The sequence below is a fragment of the Geotrypetes seraphini genome, chromosome 10 (genome assembly GCF_902459505.1).
Source record: "Geotrypetes seraphini chromosome 10, aGeoSer1.1, whole genome shotgun sequence".
Taxonomy (NCBI): domain Eukaryota; kingdom Metazoa; phylum Chordata; class Amphibia; order Gymnophiona; family Dermophiidae; genus Geotrypetes; species Geotrypetes seraphini.
This window is the reverse complement of record NC_047093.1, coordinates 126,858,918-126,879,984: the sequence shown is the minus strand read 5'-3', so window position 1 is coordinate 126,879,984 and position 21,067 is coordinate 126,858,918. Positions and strand designations below refer to the sequence as shown.

The following is a 21,067-nucleotide window of genomic DNA, read 5'->3' as shown; positions in this document are numbered from 1 at the left end:
TGCAAAGAGAGACAAATGTACAGTACAAGCGTAAAAGCAAGTGTCTCAAACATTTCTGAACATGCTGACATCACTCTTGTATGAGTTAAGAGAGGTGTAAATGTCTCCTTATTGTCTTTGTGTTTGATTTCAGAATAAACTCCTTAACACAAGTTTGGTAGGATACAGTTCATACTTGCAATATTGTGCTGATAATGGCAAACTGTCTAAAAAATCAGTAGCATGTATCTCAGAAACCTGACATGCTAGTGAATTTCAATTACAGATCTGAAATCAGCATCATTAAATTAACTAAGATCACTTCTTAAGCTCTCGGTAGCAAAGAAAAACTTTTTTGTTGACCAGTGTTGTTATACTTTTGCCCAATTTGCTAGGTTTCCTAATATCTGAAAACATTTCTTCATCTTTCTGCTCATTCTGTCCCAGACAATAGTATAACCCTGCCTGAATATTCCTTCCCTTCACACATGGAATTCTATCTATGTCATGCAGAATGTTTATTTTGTTTGTTTCAATTCCCTCTTTAACATATAGCACAACCCCCTTCCAATTTGATCAACTCATCATGGTGATATAATTTGTACCCAGGTAACACAGTGTACCATTGATTATCCTTCTTCCACCAGGTCTCTGAGATGCCTATTATATCTACCTCATCATTAAGTGCTTTATACTCTAACTTTCCTATTTTATTTTTTCAGCTTCTAGCATTTGTATATAGACACTTTAAATTGTGTGTTTTCCTTGTATCTACAGGCTGATGAGAAGATGACAGGGATAACCTGAATCCTTTACTCTACCTTCCTCTTAAACACTCCTGACTTACTTTCATAATTATTAAAATTTCCATATTGGAACTCCCTAAATATCCTGTCTTCATAGTATCTTTCAACGATACTCCATACCAAACCATCCGCTCCTGGACAATGGCTGGCTTCCCTCCATCTTAGTTTAAAAGGTGCTTTATCTGTTGAGATTCATGCATACTACTATTATTAATTATTTCTATAGTGCTACCAGATGTACGCAGCGCTGTAGAGTCACAATGAAGACAATTCCTGCTCGAAAGATCTTACAATCTAAACAGACGAGACACAAACAGGATGTCATGGATAGAGTTAAGGGGAATGGTTAATCTGCTGGCTAGGTTGGTGGGCAGAGGGGAGTAGGGTTATGGATTGAAGGCTATATCAAAAAGGTAGGTTTTCAGTCTGCTTTTAAATAAGGGAAGGGGCTTGGTGGACAAACTCGGGTGTTTTATTTCAGGCAGCTAGATGAATTGGCAGTGGATGAGAAAGGGTACAGCTAAGAACGGCTTATCTGAGGAACGGAGTTCTCTGGAAGGTGTATAAGGAGAGAGAAGAGAGGAGAGATATTGAGGGGCAACAGAATGAACACACTTGTAGGTCAGCTATAAGATCTTGAACTGTACATGAAGGCGGATAGGGAGCCAATAAAGTGATTTAAGGAGAGGGTAGCAAGGTTGGTAGAAGATGAGTTGTGCAGCAGAGTTTTGCATTATATGTTTATTCTTTGGTTTCCAGATTCATGAAAAGCCTTTATCATATGCCCACACTCAAGTCTCCCACCATTACTTGGGATCTCATTGTTGTTGTTTCCATTATAATGAAGTCTCCTTTTGAGCCCTTATCCACTTATTCACTCAAACATCTTACTTGGAAAGTAGACTTCCTCATAACACTAACATCAGCGTGCCAGATTAATGAGCTTCAATCAGTTGAAGTGAATCCACCCTATACAAGATTCTACCATGACAAGGTTGTACTCTGCACTCATCCAAAGTTCCTCCTGAAAGTTGTCTCTGAATTTCACCTCAATCAGTTCATGGTTCTACATGTCTTCTTCCCAAGGCCGCATTCTCACCCTGATGAAGCAGCTCTAAACATCTTGGGCTATAGACATGCCTTTGCTTACTACTTGGATCACACCAAGCCACAAAGATCTGCCACTCAACTCTGTGTCATTCGACCTTAACAAACTGGGAGTTCCTGTCATCAAGTAAACTATCTCCATTAGCTTGCAAACTATCTCCTTTGCATATATTCGGGCTGGGCTGTTTCACAGTTCATAAGGTTTGAGCTATGGTGACCTCTGTAGCCCATCTCCGCTCATTGAAGACATTTGTAAAGCCGCCACTTGGTCCTTAGTCCATACCTTCACTTCTCACTACTGTTTGGAGCACCATTTCAGATGGGACAGTTGCTTTGGACAAGCAGTTTTGCAAACTTTGGTCTCTTCCTAAATGCCAGCTTTCCCTCTCCACCCCTTTCAATTCACCAGATTCATGATTGGGTGGTGGTGTTTTTTTTTTTTAATTATTTATTGAACTTTCATTCTTTATATCAAGCAAAACACTTGTGCAGAAAAGAATAATATAGTCAAATACATATCAGGAAAAATAATTTTTTTTAAAGAAAATAAGAGACTAAATATTCTCAAGTCCTCCATTTTGGATCCAAGATTACAAAGAATAGAGTTATTTAAGGAAATATATTACCTAGAAAAGAAAGAAAGGAAATATTGTCATCTGAAGCCTGAAAAACAAACAATCTAATTCTAAGAGCTAATCTATCATACTCCAAGACATTTCATGGATAGAAGCACAGTTAGGTGAGATGGTTCAAAGAAAACATATTTCAAAGACTGAAATCTCGCTACACATTTGCATGGATTTCATAAATATAAAAGTTTCACCAATCTGAGTAACACCCGGTTTCAAAAACAAAAACGGACATCTTCACTTTTGTGTATCTTGAGACACATCTGGGAATATCTGGATCTTAAAAAACCCAAAAATTGGTTGCCTGTTTTAAAGAACATTTTTAGAATCCACCTCTTGTCCAGCAAAAGTGACACAGAAGCCATTAATGTTGAGGATTTAGCCACCTCTCTATCAGAAGTTTCCAAAATAGTTGAAATATCAGGAGATGCTTCATCTTGATTAAGATTTGTTGTTATTGCAAACTTTTTAACCTGTAAGTAATAAACTTGAGAGAAAGGAGGAATTGTTTCTTCAGGAACTAAAATAATTTCTTAAAAATATATTTTCAACTTTCTCTAGGTGTTACTGAGAACACCTGAGGAAAATTCAAGAAACATAAATTATTATTTTGAGAACTATTTTCTATGATTCTATTTTTCTCCTCACATTAGTATTATCTTTTACCATAACTAATTGTATCTGACATGTCTCACTTAATTCTTTATTAACATTGTCCATTTGAGATTTCAAAGATCCTATTTCACCTTTCACTTCATTTAATTCTTCTTCTTGGGTTTTTGTTCTTTCCTACAGACATTGAATTTGGGGACACAAAGATTTCCCCAGAATTGCAACTAAATCCCAGAGTGAGTCTAATGTTACTTCTGAAGGTTTAGTCAAGGAAAATTTTTGGAAATTGTAAAGTTGTAGTTTGCATCTCTTCATGAATACTTCCAGTAGAGTCCAATATCTCCCTTTCAGATGTCTGAGACATCGCAGATTCCACAGATGAAACAATATCCTCCAATCGAGGAAACTCCAAACCTGCAGATGATTTTACTTGAACCTCCAGATCAGAAACTTTCACCAGCCTTGGTGTTTCCTGAACCTGTTGCGGGGAACTAACATTCTGCGACTGAGGGGGAGAAGTTCTATAATCAGGGTTTAGCTTCGTATCCAGCCCAAGGAGATCAACCAAGCCTCCACTCCATGCTGGCGGGCTACTCTCTGATAAAAACTCTGTTTATAGTCTTCCCCAAAAAATTCTCAATAGAACCTGAAGCTGCAGGTTCTGGGTGTTGTGAGGTTCCAGTAGAGCTCTTTCCCCACTGCTTCAGCATAGGAAATACCAGCATAGGAAGTTCTCCCTTTTCCCTATCGTTCCAGTCCATATTTAGAGTCTTTGTCTCTCATCTTGTTTTATGATTGCTGTGTTCCACTATTGTAATTGTAAATCACTTAGAATTTTATGTAAAGCGATCAATCAAATTTTAATAAACTTGAACTTGAAGACCAAATGAGAAAACGAGTGTCAGGTGAAGGCAAGTCATCTTGGATCTGTCCCATGCCAGATTCATGATTAACTGTAATCCCACTTCCTAGAGGCATGATCCTAGGCAGCTTGAGTCCCAAATGAGAAAATACTGTATAACGGCATTTCTTGGAGAAAGCAAAGATACTTTCCATGAAGCTGATCTCTGAGAACAGTAGGTATATATTCTCAAAACTCGCCCCACCTCTCCTAGTTCACTGCTTAGCTTTCGTTACTGAACTACAGGTCACCGTGAGCCAGTATTGGGCAGGAAGGCACCAGGACACACATGGTGTGGGGTGGTTGCTAAGATTTAAAGTGACATGTACACTTTTTTTTTTACTGTTCATACTGGATTCTGTGGATGACATCACCCATTTGTGGGTATATATACCTGCTTTCCTCGAAAAATTCCTTCTACCGTTAAGTAACTTGTTATCCTCAAGCCATGCTTTTTTGTTTAATAGATTACAAGTCATTGCAGGTGATCCAGTACGCTGCTGCATGCTTGATTGTTGGTGGTGACAGGCTTGACCATATAATCCCATTTTTTAGGTTTTGGTTGCCTGTGAAATCATGTGTTATGTTTAAAAACATTAGTGCTGGTTTTCCAGGCAATCAATCCGGGTATACCCTGGTATCTGTCATGGGTATTGATTGTTTCTCGCCCTCAACGATCTTTGAGATCAGGATTGACAATCCATTTTTCCACAGATGAAACAGAGTGTGTGAAATATGCTGTGACTAGGGCTACAGAGGTCTCAGTGGTAGACGTAAGGTTTTGAAATGATCTCGCCAGCAATCCCCGATTGGTTAATGACTTAATAAGTTTGAGATTTTTGAAAATATATCTTTTTGTACAGATGTTTTGTTTGGGTGGGGTTTAAACTGGCTTTTTATTCTGTTTTATTTTTGATAAGCTGATGTTTTGTGTTTGTTTTATGTATTTATTTTTGGAATCTGCTTTGGTATAAACAGACTAAATCTGTTAAATAAATTAATTAAACATGTTTATTAAAAAAAAACAAAAAACAATAGATTTAAAGAAGGATTCTATGTACTGTATTTATATTGAATTTTTTATTGAAACAATTTTCCAGTAACTTGTAGTATTCATCTATTTTTTTTTCAGCAGACTGATCTACATGACATTTCTCAAAGAGAAAGTATGTTGCTCTTATTTTCTGTTGAAGCACAGGCAGATGAGTGATTTAGAAGCTCACTTTCAAAACAGAAAACCGTCTAAAAGTAGCATAAAGTAACAGATATTTTTTTAATAATAATAATAATTTTTATTCTTATATACCGCCAAAGCCGTGGTAGTTCGAGGCGGTTTACAATAAGAGGAGCTGGACAATCAGCGAAGATAGGTACAAAGTAAGTTTTTAAAGTACATGAAGCGGATACAGGGAAAAGAGGGCTGGAACATGCTGCAAACAATCAGCGAGAATAGGCGCACTGGACAGTCATCGATACATGTAGGCTGAGAACAGAGCGGGAAAGAGAGATCGTGGTAAAAATCAGATGGAGTAAAGCGAAAGGGCAAAGGGAGCATTTAGGATACAAATCGGTTGAACAAGTTTGTTTTTACCAGTTTTCTAAAACTTAGATAGGATGAAGAGTGTGTTATTAAGTTGCTCAGCCAGTTGTTCATTTGGCCTGCTTGGTATCTTTTGTATCGGCCTTTATTGATGGATGGGTGAGCATGTGGACTCTGCTGGGGCTGTCCAAGTTGAAATGTGTGACCAGGTATGTGGGGGCCGCACCAAGTATAAAACATCCAAATTGCTATTTTCGAAACCCATTTTAGATGGGTTTCAAATGCAGTTTGTGTCTGAATCTCAAGAGGGTATGTTGGCGGTGTATTTTGTGTGGTTCTAAGGTGAGCTTATGATTTGGACATTTTTCGGCAATAATGGAACATTATAGAAAATCAGGCCATTGAGGCTTCGATCGGTTTCAATAAAGAATAAGTGCCAATAAATGTGCCCAAACTGACCTACAGTTGACCACTTTGAAGGTATTAAGGGTCATGGCCCCTCTTACCCCTTTCACCCTCTAAAGATGTGAAAGAAACTAGTACATACTGTCAGCCTATATAACAACTTCAAATGTTATAGACAGTCCTATTAGAGCAGCAAGCAAGTCATTGGAGTAGCCTAGTGGTTAGTGCAGTAGACCCAAGTCCATTAGTACACTTGTGATAGAACATGTGAGCCCTCCAAAACCCTACTGTACTTCACAGAGGTGAACCCTGTAGAAATATAAGGCTGCTGTTGTGGTCTTACAGTTGGATATCAGTAGGTTCTGGGAAGGGCTCTTCATACACTGTAAAGGGGTAATGGTAAGATCTTGTATGACAAAATTTGCTGCACTTCGAGGAGAGTAAACAGGCAGATAGACAAGGGCAACCCAGTCGACATTGTATATCTGGATTTTCAGCAAGGCTTTCGACAAGATTCTCATGAACGACTACTTCGGAAAATTGCAAACCATAGAATCTAGGGTGAAATACTCACGTGGATTAAAAACTGGCCCTGGAGCATAGAAACAGAGTGGGGGTAGTAATATGGACAATTCTCGGACTGGAAGAGCGTCACCAGTTGGGTTGCCTCAGGGCTCGGTGCTTGGACCCAATGCCTCTTCAACATCTGTATAAACAATCTGGACATTGGTACGGCGAGGAGGTGATTAAATTTGCAGACGATACGAAGTTATTCAGAGTAGTGAAAAGACAGGGGGATTGCAAAGAATCTGCAACGTGACATAATCAGGCTCAAGAAATGGGCATCGACATGGCAGATGAGGTTCAGTGTGGATAAGTGTAAAGTGATGCATGTCGGTAAAGTGATGCATGTAAAGTGATTTCATGCACGAATACAGGATATCCAGGGCAGTACTTGGAGACACTTCCCAGGAAAGAGACTTGGAGTTCTGATAGACAAGTCGATGAAGCGTCTGTACAATGTGCTGTGTCAGCAAAAAGGGTGAACAGAATGCTAGGAATGATAAAGAAGGGGATCATGAACAGATCGGAGAAGGTTATCATGCCACTGTATCGGGTCATGGTGCACCCTCACCTGGAGTACTGCATCCAGTACTGATCGCCATACATAAAGAAGGACATGGTACTACTCGAAAGGGTCCAGAGAACGAGCGACTAAAATGTTAAGGGACTGGAGGAATTGCCGTACAGACGAGAGATTAGAGAAATTGGGCCTCTTCTCCCTCGAAAAGAGGAGATTGAGAGGGGACATGATCGAAACATCAAAATACTGAAAGGAATAGACTTAGTAGATAAAGACAGGTTGTTCACCCCTCTCCAAGGAAGGGAAAACGATAGGGCACTCTCTAAAGTTGAAAGGGATAGATTCCGTACAAACGTAAGGAAGTTCTTTTTCACCCAGAGAGTGGTAGAAACTGGAACGCTCTTCTGGAGTTTGTTGTAGGGGAAAACACCCTCCAGGGATTCAAGACAAGTTGGACAAGATCCTGCTCAACTGGAAAGCCCCGGAGGTTGAGGCTGGGCTCATTTACAGCACTGGTCTTTTGACCCAGGGGCTGCAGTGCTGAGCGGACCTGATCTGACCCAGCAGCGGCAATTTTTATGTTCTTATGTACCTGGGATCTTTAACGTGAAGTCCATTGCAGTTCCCCCTAGGGTGCTCCACTGCTCTTCTGGGATGTCCTGTGTGGGCCAGTCTACTAAGACTGCTGGCCCCCCATTCCTTCTAATAGCTTGTTTTTGTGTCTGTTGTCGCTTGGACTTTTTTTTTTTTTTTTTTTCAAAAATGGCCATAAAGATAAATGCTCTGAGTTAAAGAATATTTAACAAATTGCCATTTTTTCAAAACAAAAAGTTGCACATTTTTTTCTGGTTTGAAAATGGCCCATTCTCTCTACTGAATTTTTGGATCAGATTTAAATGTTATTTTGAAAATACCCCTCTTAATGTCACACACAGTCAGTGGCAGAATTGCAATTAGTTAGTAATGGTAGAAAGCTTTTTTTTTTTTTAGTGATTTAGCTGATAAATCATTACTAAACTGTAATTGCAGCATTGTTGAAATGTAATATCAATGTTGAGATGGATTTGCATGCACTGCCTCCTTGAGATGCAAATCTATTTCATGCATATTTATTGTGGATATCCTGAAAACCTGACCTGGCTTCGGCTCTCGAGGGCCGAATTGCCTACCCCTGACCTAGCCACATCAAACAAAGGTTATTTTTTTGTAAATGGTAATGAAAAGTGAAAGCTGAACTCCTCAGGCTAATATAAGGCAGTACTTTTCAGTAGCAATACATTCTATATTTTTTTTAATTTCAGGTATTGGCACTTTTGTACTAATAATTCCCTGGGTAGTACTACAAGAATTGGACTATATGAAAAATGGGAAACTATTGGAACACATGAAGAACAAGGCCATTCCTGCTGTTCGCTTTATCTACAACAGTCTGAAAAAGCAGGATCCTCACCTGTGGGGACAATCTATGCAATTGGCATCTGAAAAAATGTGTAAGTTTTTTTTTATCTCTTATTCACTTTTTTATTTCAGTGTGTGCGTAAATTTAGAAATATTTGTGAACCAAATATCTGACTTTCCTCAGTATTTATTACCGTATTTTCACACATATAACGCGCGCGTTATACGCGTTTTTTACCTACCGCGCATACCCCTCGCGCGTTATACGCTGTGAGCGCGGTATACAAAATTTTTTTTACATAGTTCCCACCCCCGCCCGACACCCGATTCACCCCCCCCAGCAGGACCGCTCGCACCCCCACCCCGAACGACCGCTCGCACGCGCTCCCACCCGCATCCACGATCGGAGCAAGAGGGAGCCCAAGCCCTCTTGCCCGGCCGACTCCCACAACTCCCCGACAATATCGGGCCAGGAGGGAGCCCAAACCCTCCTGGCCACGGCGACCACCCCACCCCGCACTACATTACGGGCAGGAGGGATCCCAGGCCTCCTGCCCTCGACGCAAACTCCCCTCCCTCCAACGACCGCCCCCCCAAGAACCTCGACCGCCCCCCCAGCCGACCCGCGACCCCCCTGGCAGACCCCCACGACTCCCCCACCCCCCTTCCCCGTACCTTTGGTAGTTGGCCGGACAGACGGGAGCCAAACCCGCCTGTCCGGCAGGCAGCCAACGACGGAATGAGGCCGGATTGGCCCATCCGTCCCAAAGCTCCGCCTACTGGTGGGGCCTAAGGCGCGTGGGCCAATCAGAATAGGCCCTGGAGCCTTAGGTCCCACCTGGGGGCGCGGAGAGTCGGGGCAGTGCACGGAAAGTCAGGGAGGGTGAACGGATAGTCGGGACAGTGCACGGAGAGTCGGGGAGGGCGAAAGGAGAGTCGGGGTGGCCAGAGGAGAGTTGGGGCGGGCGAAAGGACAGTCGGGCAGCATGCGCGGTATACCCGTGAGCGCGGTATACAAAAGTTTTTGTACATAAAATCGTGGTTTCTGCGCGCTATACCCGTGTGCGCGTTATACTCTTCACCTCTCTAGTGGAGAGTATTGGACTAGATGGAAGATAGCTTAATGGTCAGAGCAGCAGACTTAGAACAAAGGAAGCCTGGTTCAAAATCCTACTACAGTTGCTTGTGATATTGTGCAAGTTGCTTAACTCTCCATTGCCTTAAGTACAAACTTAGAATGTGAGTCTTCCAGAGATAGGGAAATAACTACTGTGCCTGAAATGTAACTTGTCTTGAACTGCAGCCGAAAAAGGCATGAGCCAAATATAAATAAATAAGGTAACATAAGCAATGCCTCCACTGGGTCAGACCTGAGGTCCATCGTGCCCAGCAGTACGCTCACGCGGCGGCCCATCAGATCCAGGAACTGTATAGTAGCCCTCTATCTATACTCCTCTATCCCCTTTTCCAGCAGGAAACTGTCCAATCCTTTCTTAAACCCCAGTACCGTTCGCTGCCCTATAACGTCCTCTGGAAGCGCATTCCAGGTGTCCACCACACGTTGGGTAAAGAAGAACTTCCTAGCATTCGTTTTGAATCTGTCCCCTTTCAACTTTTCCGAATGCCCTCTTGTTTTTTTATTTTCTGAAAGTTTGAAGAATCTGTCCTTCTCTACTCTCTCTATGCCCTTCATGATCTTGTAAGTCTCTATCATATCAAATACTTCATCAGTCATTCACTATTTAAAATACAGCCTCTTTCAGTAGAGATTGAAAGTGATTGACATCCGATAGCTATCTCATAGATGGTGGTCTCCTGATTATTCACCGGCATGTTTCCCAGTCAATAAAGTAGCTATTTACATTTGCCAGAGATGATGATCTTATTGTAGCTGAGAAGCCAGAAATTAATTAGACATGGAAAACTAAACTAAAACTTAATTTTATAGACCGGGTCTTAACCCAAAAAGGTGCTTGACTCAGTTTACAATAATGTAAGTATAGTACATAAACATAGAAGAAGAATGTAATCTAGAATGGTTTAGTTTCCACAGTGTTTAGTAAACAAGAAAGTTTTCAGAGCTTTCTGAAATAAAATGAAGGGGCCTAGACTTCTAAGTGAAAGCGGTAACTCAGTCCAGAGCTCAGTTAGTTTGAAAATAAAAGAGTGGCTGAATCTCTTGAAAGTTCTATTTTTACTCCTACGGGAAGGAAATGTAAGTTTTAATTTATTTGAACTCCTAGCGAGATGTGATCTATGTACATTCCAATCTAAAGGAACCAAAGTAATAAAAATGCCAAAGAGAATTTTAAATGCAATACTAACGCACTTACCGGTAAATTGAATTCTAAGATACACTGGAAGCCAATGCAATTCCTTTAGCAATGGGGTTATGTTATCGAATTTGCTCTTACCAAATATTAACTTGGCAGCGGTACTCTGTATCAATTGAAGTCTCTGCAGACTGACCTTTGAGAGACCCAGGTACATTGAGTTGCAATAATCCAAGATGATTGACTGAACCAATATAGAGAAGTGTTGCTGATGAAAGAACGTTCTCACTCTTCTCAGGATATGGAGGCTAAAGAAACACTTTTTAACAAGACAATTTAGCTGATCCTTAAATGTAAGAGATGAATCAATAACAAAACCCAATATTAGTGAGGAAAACTCAATTTTCAGAGATTCTCCTGAGTCTAAGGTCACAGCTGAGGGAAGACAATTTAACTTTGGACCGATCCATAAGAGTTTGGTCTTAGCAGCATTCAATTTCATCTGGACCATCATCGCCCTGGACAGAAGCTTAGCAATGCAATGGATAATATTGGGTGCTAGATTAACAAGATCTGGGCCAACCTCAAGTAATATGAAGATATATCATCAGCGTACGTTAATAGAGTTTCCTAAGTATTCAAGTCATAGTATTTCAAAGTACTCATGTAGATGTTAAATAACATTGGAGACAATGGGGAGTCCTGGGGAACTCCACAAAGGGCTCTCCAAGATTTTGAATTAGATCCTTCCATATTAACTGAGTAAGAACAGGAGGATCAAAATTTATCGAACCAGTCCAAAACAGTCTGATCAAGGCTAATATCTGAGAGCAGGACTGAGATTGTCTGGCAAAGTTACCCGTGAGAATGGAGTAGATATTACAACGTTCATGGAAGAAAGTGTTTATGGACAACTTAAAAAATTGAAGGTGGACAAAGCAACGGGACCAGACAGGATCCATCCTAGGATATTGAGGGAGCTCAGAGAGGTTCTGGTGGGTCCTATTAAAGATTTGTTCAGTTACGATGCCCACCCTCTGGAACTCATTACTAGCTCCTCTCCATGAAGAGTCTTTAGTTAACTTTTCAGGCTGGATTTAAATTTTTCTATTCAGATTCCTTCAGTCTATAAACTCTTTGCTCTCCCTCCAAGCAGAAAAATTACTCCCCTTCCCCATTGTACTTCCAAGTTTCTTGAAAGAATATTAAGTGATGTCTTAAATATAAAATGTATTTAATTTGTATTGCACTTATTGAAAATATTGAAAATGAATAAAGAATTTTAAAAATAATAAAACATTGTAAAATTAAAATAAAAGTAAGAAAAATAATAAGAGGGAGCATGACAGGCTTACATACTGGAGACAAGATAGGAGGAGGGGCTTGGTAAATTAATAAATACATCGAGATCTGAAAATAAAAATAAGTGGAAAGTTGTGGGGAGGAAAATACACATTGATAGGGCTCTCTTTACAACTCAACAACTAAGGTGGCTGTTACGTTGCATGGCATTCATAGTTCATTCAACCCCACTTCCATGACTACATCTAAGAGCTACTCATTGCACTCCAGCCCCGCAATGGTAGCAGGCTACGGACTCACTCTCACAGTGTATCCAGGTCACCTCCACTCTCAATCAATCTCTTCAGTGGCGATTGTATCCAAGAGCCCACTCCAACCTATTTCATGAAAAAAAAAAAAAAAACCCCACCTGATATTGTTTCAGTTTTATTGTTTCTTGTTCAAAATTTTGCATGGTGAAGCTGTGTCTTACATGGTTTTCTCTTCTTCAGGGGCTTACCAGCTTAGGTCTGTTTGTTCTTTTTCTTACCTACTTTTAGGGGGTTTAATTTTAAGACATTTAATTTCTCTATTGCGTTCAAGCTGCCAAAATGTGGTGTCTATAGCCAGCTCAGCTAAGCGTTCTACATGATTATAAACCTTTTTAGAAGATTTTAAAGACAACCTTGTTTGCTAAATTTTTGTCCTGAGACTTTGCTGATTTATTGTCGTGTTTGTTCATATTGATTGAACTAGTCTTTAAGCCCGTTACATTAACGGGTGCTAGAATAGATGTGTCTGTCTGTCTATGTTTCTTTATCTCTCTTTCCTTGGCCGCTGTCTGTATCATTCTGTCTCCCCCTCCCCCCCCGAGCAAAGCTGTCTGTTCCCAGCACACCTCCCCCCCCAAAGCAGCCCCCTTTCCCTATCTCTCCATGGCCCCTTCTGTCTCCCCCCCAGCACACCCCTCCCCCCAAAGCAGCTCCCTTTTCCTCTCCCTGTCTCTCCATGGCCCCTTCTGTCTTACCCCCCCCAGAGCAAAGCTTTTTGCCTCAAGCACACCCCTCCCCCCAAAGCAGCCCCCCCCTTTCCTCTCCCGCTGACTCTCTCTCTGGTCCCCTTTCTCTGTCTGTCTTTCTGGCCCTCTCCCTGCCCCTGTCTTTCTTTCTTTCTGTCTCCCTCCCTCCCTCCCACTCTGTCTGTCTGTCATTTTTCCCCATTTCCCTGTGCAGCAGCATTTCCATCCCACTTCCCTATGCAACAGCATTTCCCTCCTATCTCCCCCCCTTTCCTGTGCAGAAACAGTAGCAGCATTTTCCCCCATCCCCCTTTCCCTTCTCTTACCTTCTCTTCCCTGCTCCATTTGGCCCCTCCCCCTTCTTTTACTGCCTTGTCCTGCTCGATCTGGCCTGCTCCTGACCCTCCCACCGCCGACAAACCTCGAGGCTCCAGCCGCGTAGGCAGCACTTTAAACACGCTGCTCTTCGGCCTTCTACCGTCGATTTCCTCTGCCGTGTCTGTCTCCGATGATGTCATCAGAGACGACGGCAGAGGAAATCGGCAGTAGAAGGGCGAAGCAGCGTGTTTATAATGCTGCCTACACCGCTGGAGCCGGGAGGTTTGTGGAGGGCCGCCTACGCCGTTGGAGCCAGGTTTGGAGAGCACAGTCGCGCGCCTTCAGCCCCCGCATGCGCCCTGAGGTTTAGAATGTTGCCACAGAAGCACACCTCAGGGCGCCACACCGCACGAATTTTTAAGAGCGCATGCGCCTCTAGCTTTTTATTATTATTGATGATTGCATTTCATAAGTATGCCCAATGTTTTTATTATGTGATCCGCATTGAACTTATTGTAGGTTTATGTGGAATATAAGAATAAATGTTATGCTAATTTACAAGGTATGCAACAAACCAGTCCAGGTAGTGTCTACAAAGAATCTCTATTACAGATAAGCAACTTTGCAATATGTACCTTCTTGATATAATATCAGTAGAAGTGTATTAATCAGAATGCTTACATGTACTGAGAGAAACAGCAGAGAACGCTGTTTTGCAGGCCTTTGCTGCAGTTATAAATGTGAGTTTTGTATCTCCCTGTTCCTCTTAAAGCATTATGTTTAGTATTACAGTCTAATTATTGTTATATTTACATTTAATTATACTTTTAAATCAATTGGAATTGATTTCATTATATTTATAGATGGGTTGAGTAATGAAAATAATGATGATCGGGTTTTGCAGTGCTGCTTACAGTATCAGAAGTTATATCCTCATAGTTCCATCATACTATGCACGTAAGTAAGCAGTCTTATACTTAATTCTGAAATTGGAAACTATGATAAGAATACATATGCCAGCTCCTATTATCTCAAGACTAGCATGCAGCATATTCTCACAGATAGGTGACGTCATCCATGGAGCCCGGTACGGACAGTGCAAAAGTGTACTATCATTTTAACTTCTTCAGAAGTCTCGAGACCGCCTATACTCCACATGTACGAGTGCCTTCCTTCTCAACGTCGGCTCGTGGGACCATCAGTTCTTAGTCTTCCACAGAGCTAAGAAGTGTTTTTGGAGTTTCTCCAAACAAGCAATTTTTTTTTCTTCATAATTTTTGCCTTCTCATACTTTTTTCTTCTTCATTTTATTTCCTTAGTGGTTTGCTCTAACCCTTTAATTATTTCACAGGGATGACAAAAATTTGTGCAGCAAAGCCCTGATCAGTGGTGTTAAAGCTCTGTGCAAGGTGGATCTGGCATTAAAGCTACATAATTTGAGTGCAACCTATAGCCAAATAAACCATCAAACCCATGTTACCCTTCCACATACTGCAAAAGGTTAGTTTGCTTTAGCATTTTTAAAGATGTGTTTTTGTGTCTTAAATTCAAATAGGCTTAAAACATCTTACATCCAGCATTTTCACTTTTAGTGGGATTAAATGAGCTCTTAACCTTTCAACAATGTTGCAGATATGGAATGAAGCCCTAGTCCAGAGATTAGCACAATGAGCTGAGAACCAGGGGGCTGATGCTCAAAATTAATGACATCACTAAAAGGGGGTTAGTACCAGATTTGCACATGTTATTGTGCGCTGAATGTTCTAATGGTTTCAGCATGGGCACTGAAGCCAATAGCGCAGACCGCATTTGAATGCGGTCATTGGATACCCAGAAACTATTTCTCCCACCTCCCCCACAAAAAAAGTTTCTCAAGCACGTTTAAGCATGAGAAATTTTCCACGAGATCTAGGGCAGCTTTAGAAAGGTTGGTTGAGAGGAAAGGTGTCTAGCGGCACCCCTTTCTGAGAGGAGAGAATAGAGGGAAGAGGACATTCTCTGGGAGGAAAAAAGTTTTTGAGAGGAGTAGAATACATCTCTCTAGGTAAGTATACAGTACATTATTTTGCTCTGAACTTTGATAAGTTTGGAAAGAAAAGCTAAATTGTAGATTTCCTTATATAGTCAGTTTAGATCTTAAAAAAGCAAATTTTACTTAGATAGTCTCCAAAGAATAATAGCCTTTTATGGTTCTACAGTTTTTAAGCTTGAACTTTCTGCTAGATATAGTCTCTGGCAGGCAGAGCAGGGTCTGGCTTAATCTTCATAAAAAAAATAAAGGCAAATTTAAGAACTAGTTAATAGCATAGTATACAAATAGTTTTAAAAGTTAAGTGTTTTACCAAAGGTAGAATCTTAATCATAACAGTCTAAGAAAAAGATTCTCAAAACTCACCGGCAAAATCCATTGAGTCGATGTAGTGCCTGTAGTGGAAGCAACTTTTATTTTTCGGGCAATTCTCAACATAATAGCATGCAAATTATATGTACTATATTTGTGCAGAGAATCGGAAGTAAAGAGCGGGAGGAACTGTGCCTACCTAGCGATTGCTCAGAACAACAATTGCTAAGCACAGCTCCTCCCTCCTGTCAAAGCTGCTTTCCCTGCCCCGATCAACTGAGCCATAGTTCTCCCCTAGTCCTGTTGGCTCAGCTGACTAACCGGCAAGGAGAGTAGCAAAAAGAAGAGTTCCCCCTTCTGCCAACATTCCCCCCTCGTCCGCAACTGCCCAGACCCCCCCTCAACACACTGAACAAGATTGGCAGGAGGGCCACTTCCTCCTTCTGCTGCCTCCACCACTTGGATCCCCTGCTGCAGCCCCTGCCATAACCCCACAATCCTTCCAATGTCCCCCCAACACTCCCGGCAGGAAGGATGCTCACTCTCCCACCATTGGTGATTCCTACTCCTCTGACAACCCCGACAGGAGGGATGTCTACTTCTTCTCACCACTGGTGATTCCCACCAGTGATGCACTGAGGAGGGGCCTAAGGTGCTGATTGGCCCAAGTAAAAAAGGCCCCTCCTATGGCCATTTTGAAGAGGCAGGCCTGCCATCCGGAGGGAGTAAGCCGGGGGGGGGGAAGGGTCTGAGACTGAGATATCAAGCCTTACTTTCCTTTCAGTGCTTGAGCCAATCATCACTCAGGCATTGACTGAAAAGTAAGGCTACGTCAGCTCAGGCCCTGTCAAGAAATTTTGGCCGACCTGATTCGCAAAACAGCCCACTGTATGTTTTCCCCCTTGATTGCCCATGTTCCAATCCGGCCATGCAAATTTGTAAAGCCCCATGCAAAATAGGGATTTTCATGTGCTTGTACTTGAAGAAAACAAAGTTGCTTACCTGTAGTAGGTGTTCTCTAAGGACAACAGGATATTAGTTATGAACCTAAACCAGCCTCACCCTTGCTCCTTCAACATTATATAAAACATATGTATGATTGAATGCTCTAGACCAGGGGTGTGGCCCCCGTGAAGTATTTTGTGTGGCCCCGGTTGAGGGCAATGCAGTGTTTTCCTCTGCTGCCCCCGGTTGTTTACCGTCTTGCCGGCTCCCTCCTCTGTCTTGCTTCAGCGTTTGTGTGGCCCCAGAAACATTTTTTTCGGCCAGTGCGGCCCAGGGAAGCTAAAAGGTTGGACACCCCTGCTCTAGACAACTTAGAGAGTTGAGTCCTTTTTTCCACCATAGACTCCATTGAACAATGTTGGCCATATATAAGGACTGATATCCTAGTGTGCTTGAAGCACATCTCTTAAAGTAGATAAATGTGTTAGCACTGAGTAGCACAAGGGTGGTTCTCAAATCTAGAGATGTAATTAGCAAACCATGTTAATAAATAGGCCTCATTGTAAACAGTGGTAGCCAGTATATAAACTAAACTAAACTAAACCTTGGGTTTATATACCGCACCATCTCCACGAATGCGGAGCTCGGCACGGTTTACAGGAAGAAGGATGAGAGAGGAACTACAGTGGAGAGATTAAAGAGTTAGGTGTAAAGGGGAAGGTGAGAGGCCTAAGAGGGGGGAAGTGTTACAGTTTTGAGAATAACCAGGTTTTTAGGTGTTTGCGGAAGAGTTGGAGGGAGCTTGAGGTTCGGAGAGGGGAGGTGAGGTTATTCCAGATCTCAGTGATTCTAAAGGGGAGGGATGACCCAAGTTTGCCTGCATGGGAAATAGCTTTTATAGAAGGGAAGGATAGTTTAAAAATTTGGGAGGATCTGGAGGAAGTAGGGGTTGGGGAGTTCCAGGATAGAGGGATAACGGCAGGAAGGATGCCATGTAGGATCTTGTAGGCCAGACACGCACATTTGAAGTGGATCCTGGGGATTACTGGGAGCCAATGGAGCTTAGACAGGAGTGGTGAGACGCGATCAAATTTGCTTTTCGCGAAAACAAGCTTAGCTGCGGCGTTCTGAATCCGCTGAAGTCTGTAAAACACATTGTGGTTTGATAAACATGTTCTTTGACCCACAATAGTGCTAATCTTTTTGAGTCCAGACAAACTGATTCCCTTTTTCCATCACTAATGGATTGAAAGGTAAAAGCTACCTCTAGCCCTGATTCTGGAACCTTTTTCCCCCTGACCCTCACTCAAGAAAATCAACATGGTGAATAATATACTTATTTGTGTTCTTTTATGGATGTGCTATAATTCAAATGTAGAATACAAGGTGGGGTCTTTTCAAATACTGTATAGGGCAGTGGTCTCAAACTCAAACCCTTTGCAGGGCCACATTTTCGATTTGGAGGGCCGCAGAAAAAATAGTTAATGTCTTATTAAAGAAATGACAATTTTGCATGAGGTAAAACTTTTTATAGTTTATTAATCTTTCCTTTTGGCTAAGTCGTAATAATAATATTGTAATTTATAGCTAAAGAGACATGTGATCAAGAAACTGTTTTATTTTACTTTTGTGATTATCATAAACATACTGAGGGCCTCAAAATAGTACCTGGCGGGCCGCATGTGGCCCCCAGGCTGCGAGTTTGAGACCACTGGAATAGGGAGTGACTGTTAACCATTTTTTTGCATATTAACAGCAACAATATATTATGTTGACTTCCCAGATGCAGAACCCCAAAAGGATGGCAAAGACGCTGCTGTAGAGAACTTCCTTTCAAGTGTAATTTTGGACCTGGAAAAATGCTTAGGGAAAGCTTTATCCTTTATATTAGAAACAGAAATGAAGATTGCTTTTGAAGAGCTATGGATAGAGGTGACCTTTTGCTCAACAATGCTTCAAAAAGTTAAAATTGATTAGGTTGATCAGTGGGACTAAAAATGTGATACTGGTTGATTACATTGGTCTGGGGAAAACTTTAGTTTTTACTAAAAAATACAGTGGGTTTTATTTAAAGCAGTTTATTATTATAGCTGACTTGAAGTGTGGCTCTGCAAGTGGAGAGAACTATGATACATTGTTTCAGAGAAACATTTTAATTTGTGTTATAAAATAGTGTGGTTTCTTTGTTTATTCCACTTGAATACACATTACCCGTACGTATTGCCAGTCTGGAAATCTCTGGTTTGTACTAGAGGCAATGAAAAAGAAGTTTACAGACTAAAGCAAAAGTCATGAGTATATGTGAATTTAATTATTCAGAAAGATGAAACTGTTTTTATAGGTGGTTTATTTGAAGCCCCCATGGACACTGGCAGATCTGTTACAATGTTTCAAAAAGCACTGGATTGCTGTCTTTGGACTAATAGTGAAAAGAGATTTGTTGGAGACTGTGGATAGCCTATATGAAAATCTTCGTAAAGGTATGTAATGTCTCTTTTCCTAATATAAACTAGATTAATACTCTCACAGAGAGAATCATGTAATTCAGTGCACTTTCTCAATTTGCTGTATCTGTGCTTTGAACTCTTAAGAGGTCAAGAGACTTCTCCAGGAGACCGGGAACGAAAGAAGTTCAAAGGATTCGTGAAGAACATGAAGTTGCTTTAGTGATTCAACATAGTCCTATACATACCTTATTCTGATGCAAGATCCTTTTGCAACTTGCAACATTAAGCATTTATTTATTCAATCATTCAAATTTTCACTCTATGGGGCAGTGATTAAGACTGTAGATCGGGTTCTCCGAGTCCTAGAAGACCTGGGCTGGATTGTGAATTAAAGGAAGAGCCATTTGACACCAACACAGTTCTTGGAGGATGTGTGTTTTCTTCGACATGGCAGTTGACCATGTGGCACGCAGACAGAAGTTATGCTCTCAGATTTCCTGACTCTGGACAAGACTGCTCCATTGGCATGGGATTCTCTCTAGGTCTTGGGGTCTATGGTAGCTGCAATCGATGTACTGCCTTGGACGAGAGCTCACATGCATCCCCTCCAGAAGTGCCTACCTTGGACTCTGAGGGCCCGAGCCAGTATGAGTTGGTGGCTACAGCCTTTATATTTCTGTTTGTATCCTTATTGGGGTGGTGTTTTCATCATTGGTCTTAGCAAGTAGCATGTGCAACAAAATTTTTTTTATATAAATTAATCTTCTCTTCTGGCTCTGCATAAATTATAAAGTGCATAGAGTGCTATAGAGTGCTGTAAAGGAAAGGCACTTATCTTTATGCCCGACGGCTGCCCAACTGTTTCACTCCTAGTTTCGTCAGGGGCTATGTCTCCTTTAATACATCTGCCTGCTGTCTATAAATAACACCTGTTACTGTAAGTAACTATGCTTTATAGAATCAGGTCTATTGAAATACTTGATACAGAAACATGCTCACGATTTCCTGAGTTGCAGGTTTCTTGCTTTTGTTGAAGATTTCCTGAAATTTACAGGTGACAGTTGTCACCGATGATATGAAAACTGAGATTGTGAATGAATCAAAATTAAGTGAATATATTCAAATTTGGAGGACCACCTGGCCAATCAGGTTTTCAGGATAGCCCTAATGAATATGCATGAGAGAGATCTGCATATAATGAAGGTGCCAGGCATACAAATCTGCTCCACACATATTCATTAGGGCTATCCTGAAAACCCGACTGGCCTGGTGGTCCTCCAGGACAAGGTTGGGAACCACTGGTTTAGTGAAAAAGCCTTGAGACCTTGTAATTACAGATTAAGCTCATAGATTGGCATTTCTTGACTAAATTGCTGTTTCTGCATTCTAGCTATGCTACGGAAGTTCAGAAGGTTGATTTTGTGACTCTTAAGACAGTCAAATTTATTTAACATTCTTCATATACATCCATGGAGTTTATAGATAAGGTTCTCAGAGGAACAGGAAACTTGGAGTTTTTACAGAGAGAATCTGTTCCTTATAGATTAGAGCATACAATGCTAATTGTGAGGTCATACAGAAGTTAAGATGTGTCTGCAGGATGCCAGGATGTAGATGTCAAGACGTAGGCGTTTTACTGGCGTTTTACGGACATGATTGATGTCTGAAAAGGTCAAAGATCAAAAGTGATTTAGAAAGAAAAAGTGAAAACACTGCCACCTGCTGGATTTAAAAACTTAACAGAATGGTGACGTAAGGCATTTTTGGAAAGGAAGTCATGATTAATAATAATAATAATAATTTTATTCTTATATACCGCCAAAGCCATAACTGTGCCATTGTATTCTAAAGCATGATAATTATTACGAATGATGTCACATAGGGTATAAATCTGTTTGTCCTTGCTTTCTCCCTTTGAAGAGCACTGGAATTGTGATGACTTGCTCTTCCTAGACAATAGGAGAACTATTAATAAATCCTAAT

The 21,067-nt window shown here is 41.2% G+C and overlaps 1 protein-coding gene across 3 annotated transcripts in view; it reads left to right on the top strand.

The window, feature by feature from the left end:
* The window catches only part of SWT1 (SWT1 RNA endoribonuclease homolog), a 73,175-nt gene that overhangs the window by 29,870 nt on the left and 22,238 nt on the right, over positions 1-21,067 (top strand). For all 3 annotated transcript variants that reach the window (XR_004540754.1, XM_033959806.1, XM_033959807.1), the window contains exons 8-12: positions 8,365-8,553; positions 14,215-14,308; positions 14,703-14,851; positions 18,421-18,569; positions 18,979-19,117. Coding sequence is in view for 2 of the 3 variants with exons in the window: in XM_033959806.1 (XP_033815697.1) it covers positions 8,365-8,553; positions 14,215-14,308; positions 14,703-14,851; positions 18,421-18,569; positions 18,979-19,117 (720 nt within the window). In the remaining variant the exon portion in view is untranslated. The remainder of the gene's footprint in view (positions 1-8,364; positions 8,554-14,214; positions 14,309-14,702; positions 14,852-18,420; positions 18,570-18,978; positions 19,118-21,067) is intronic.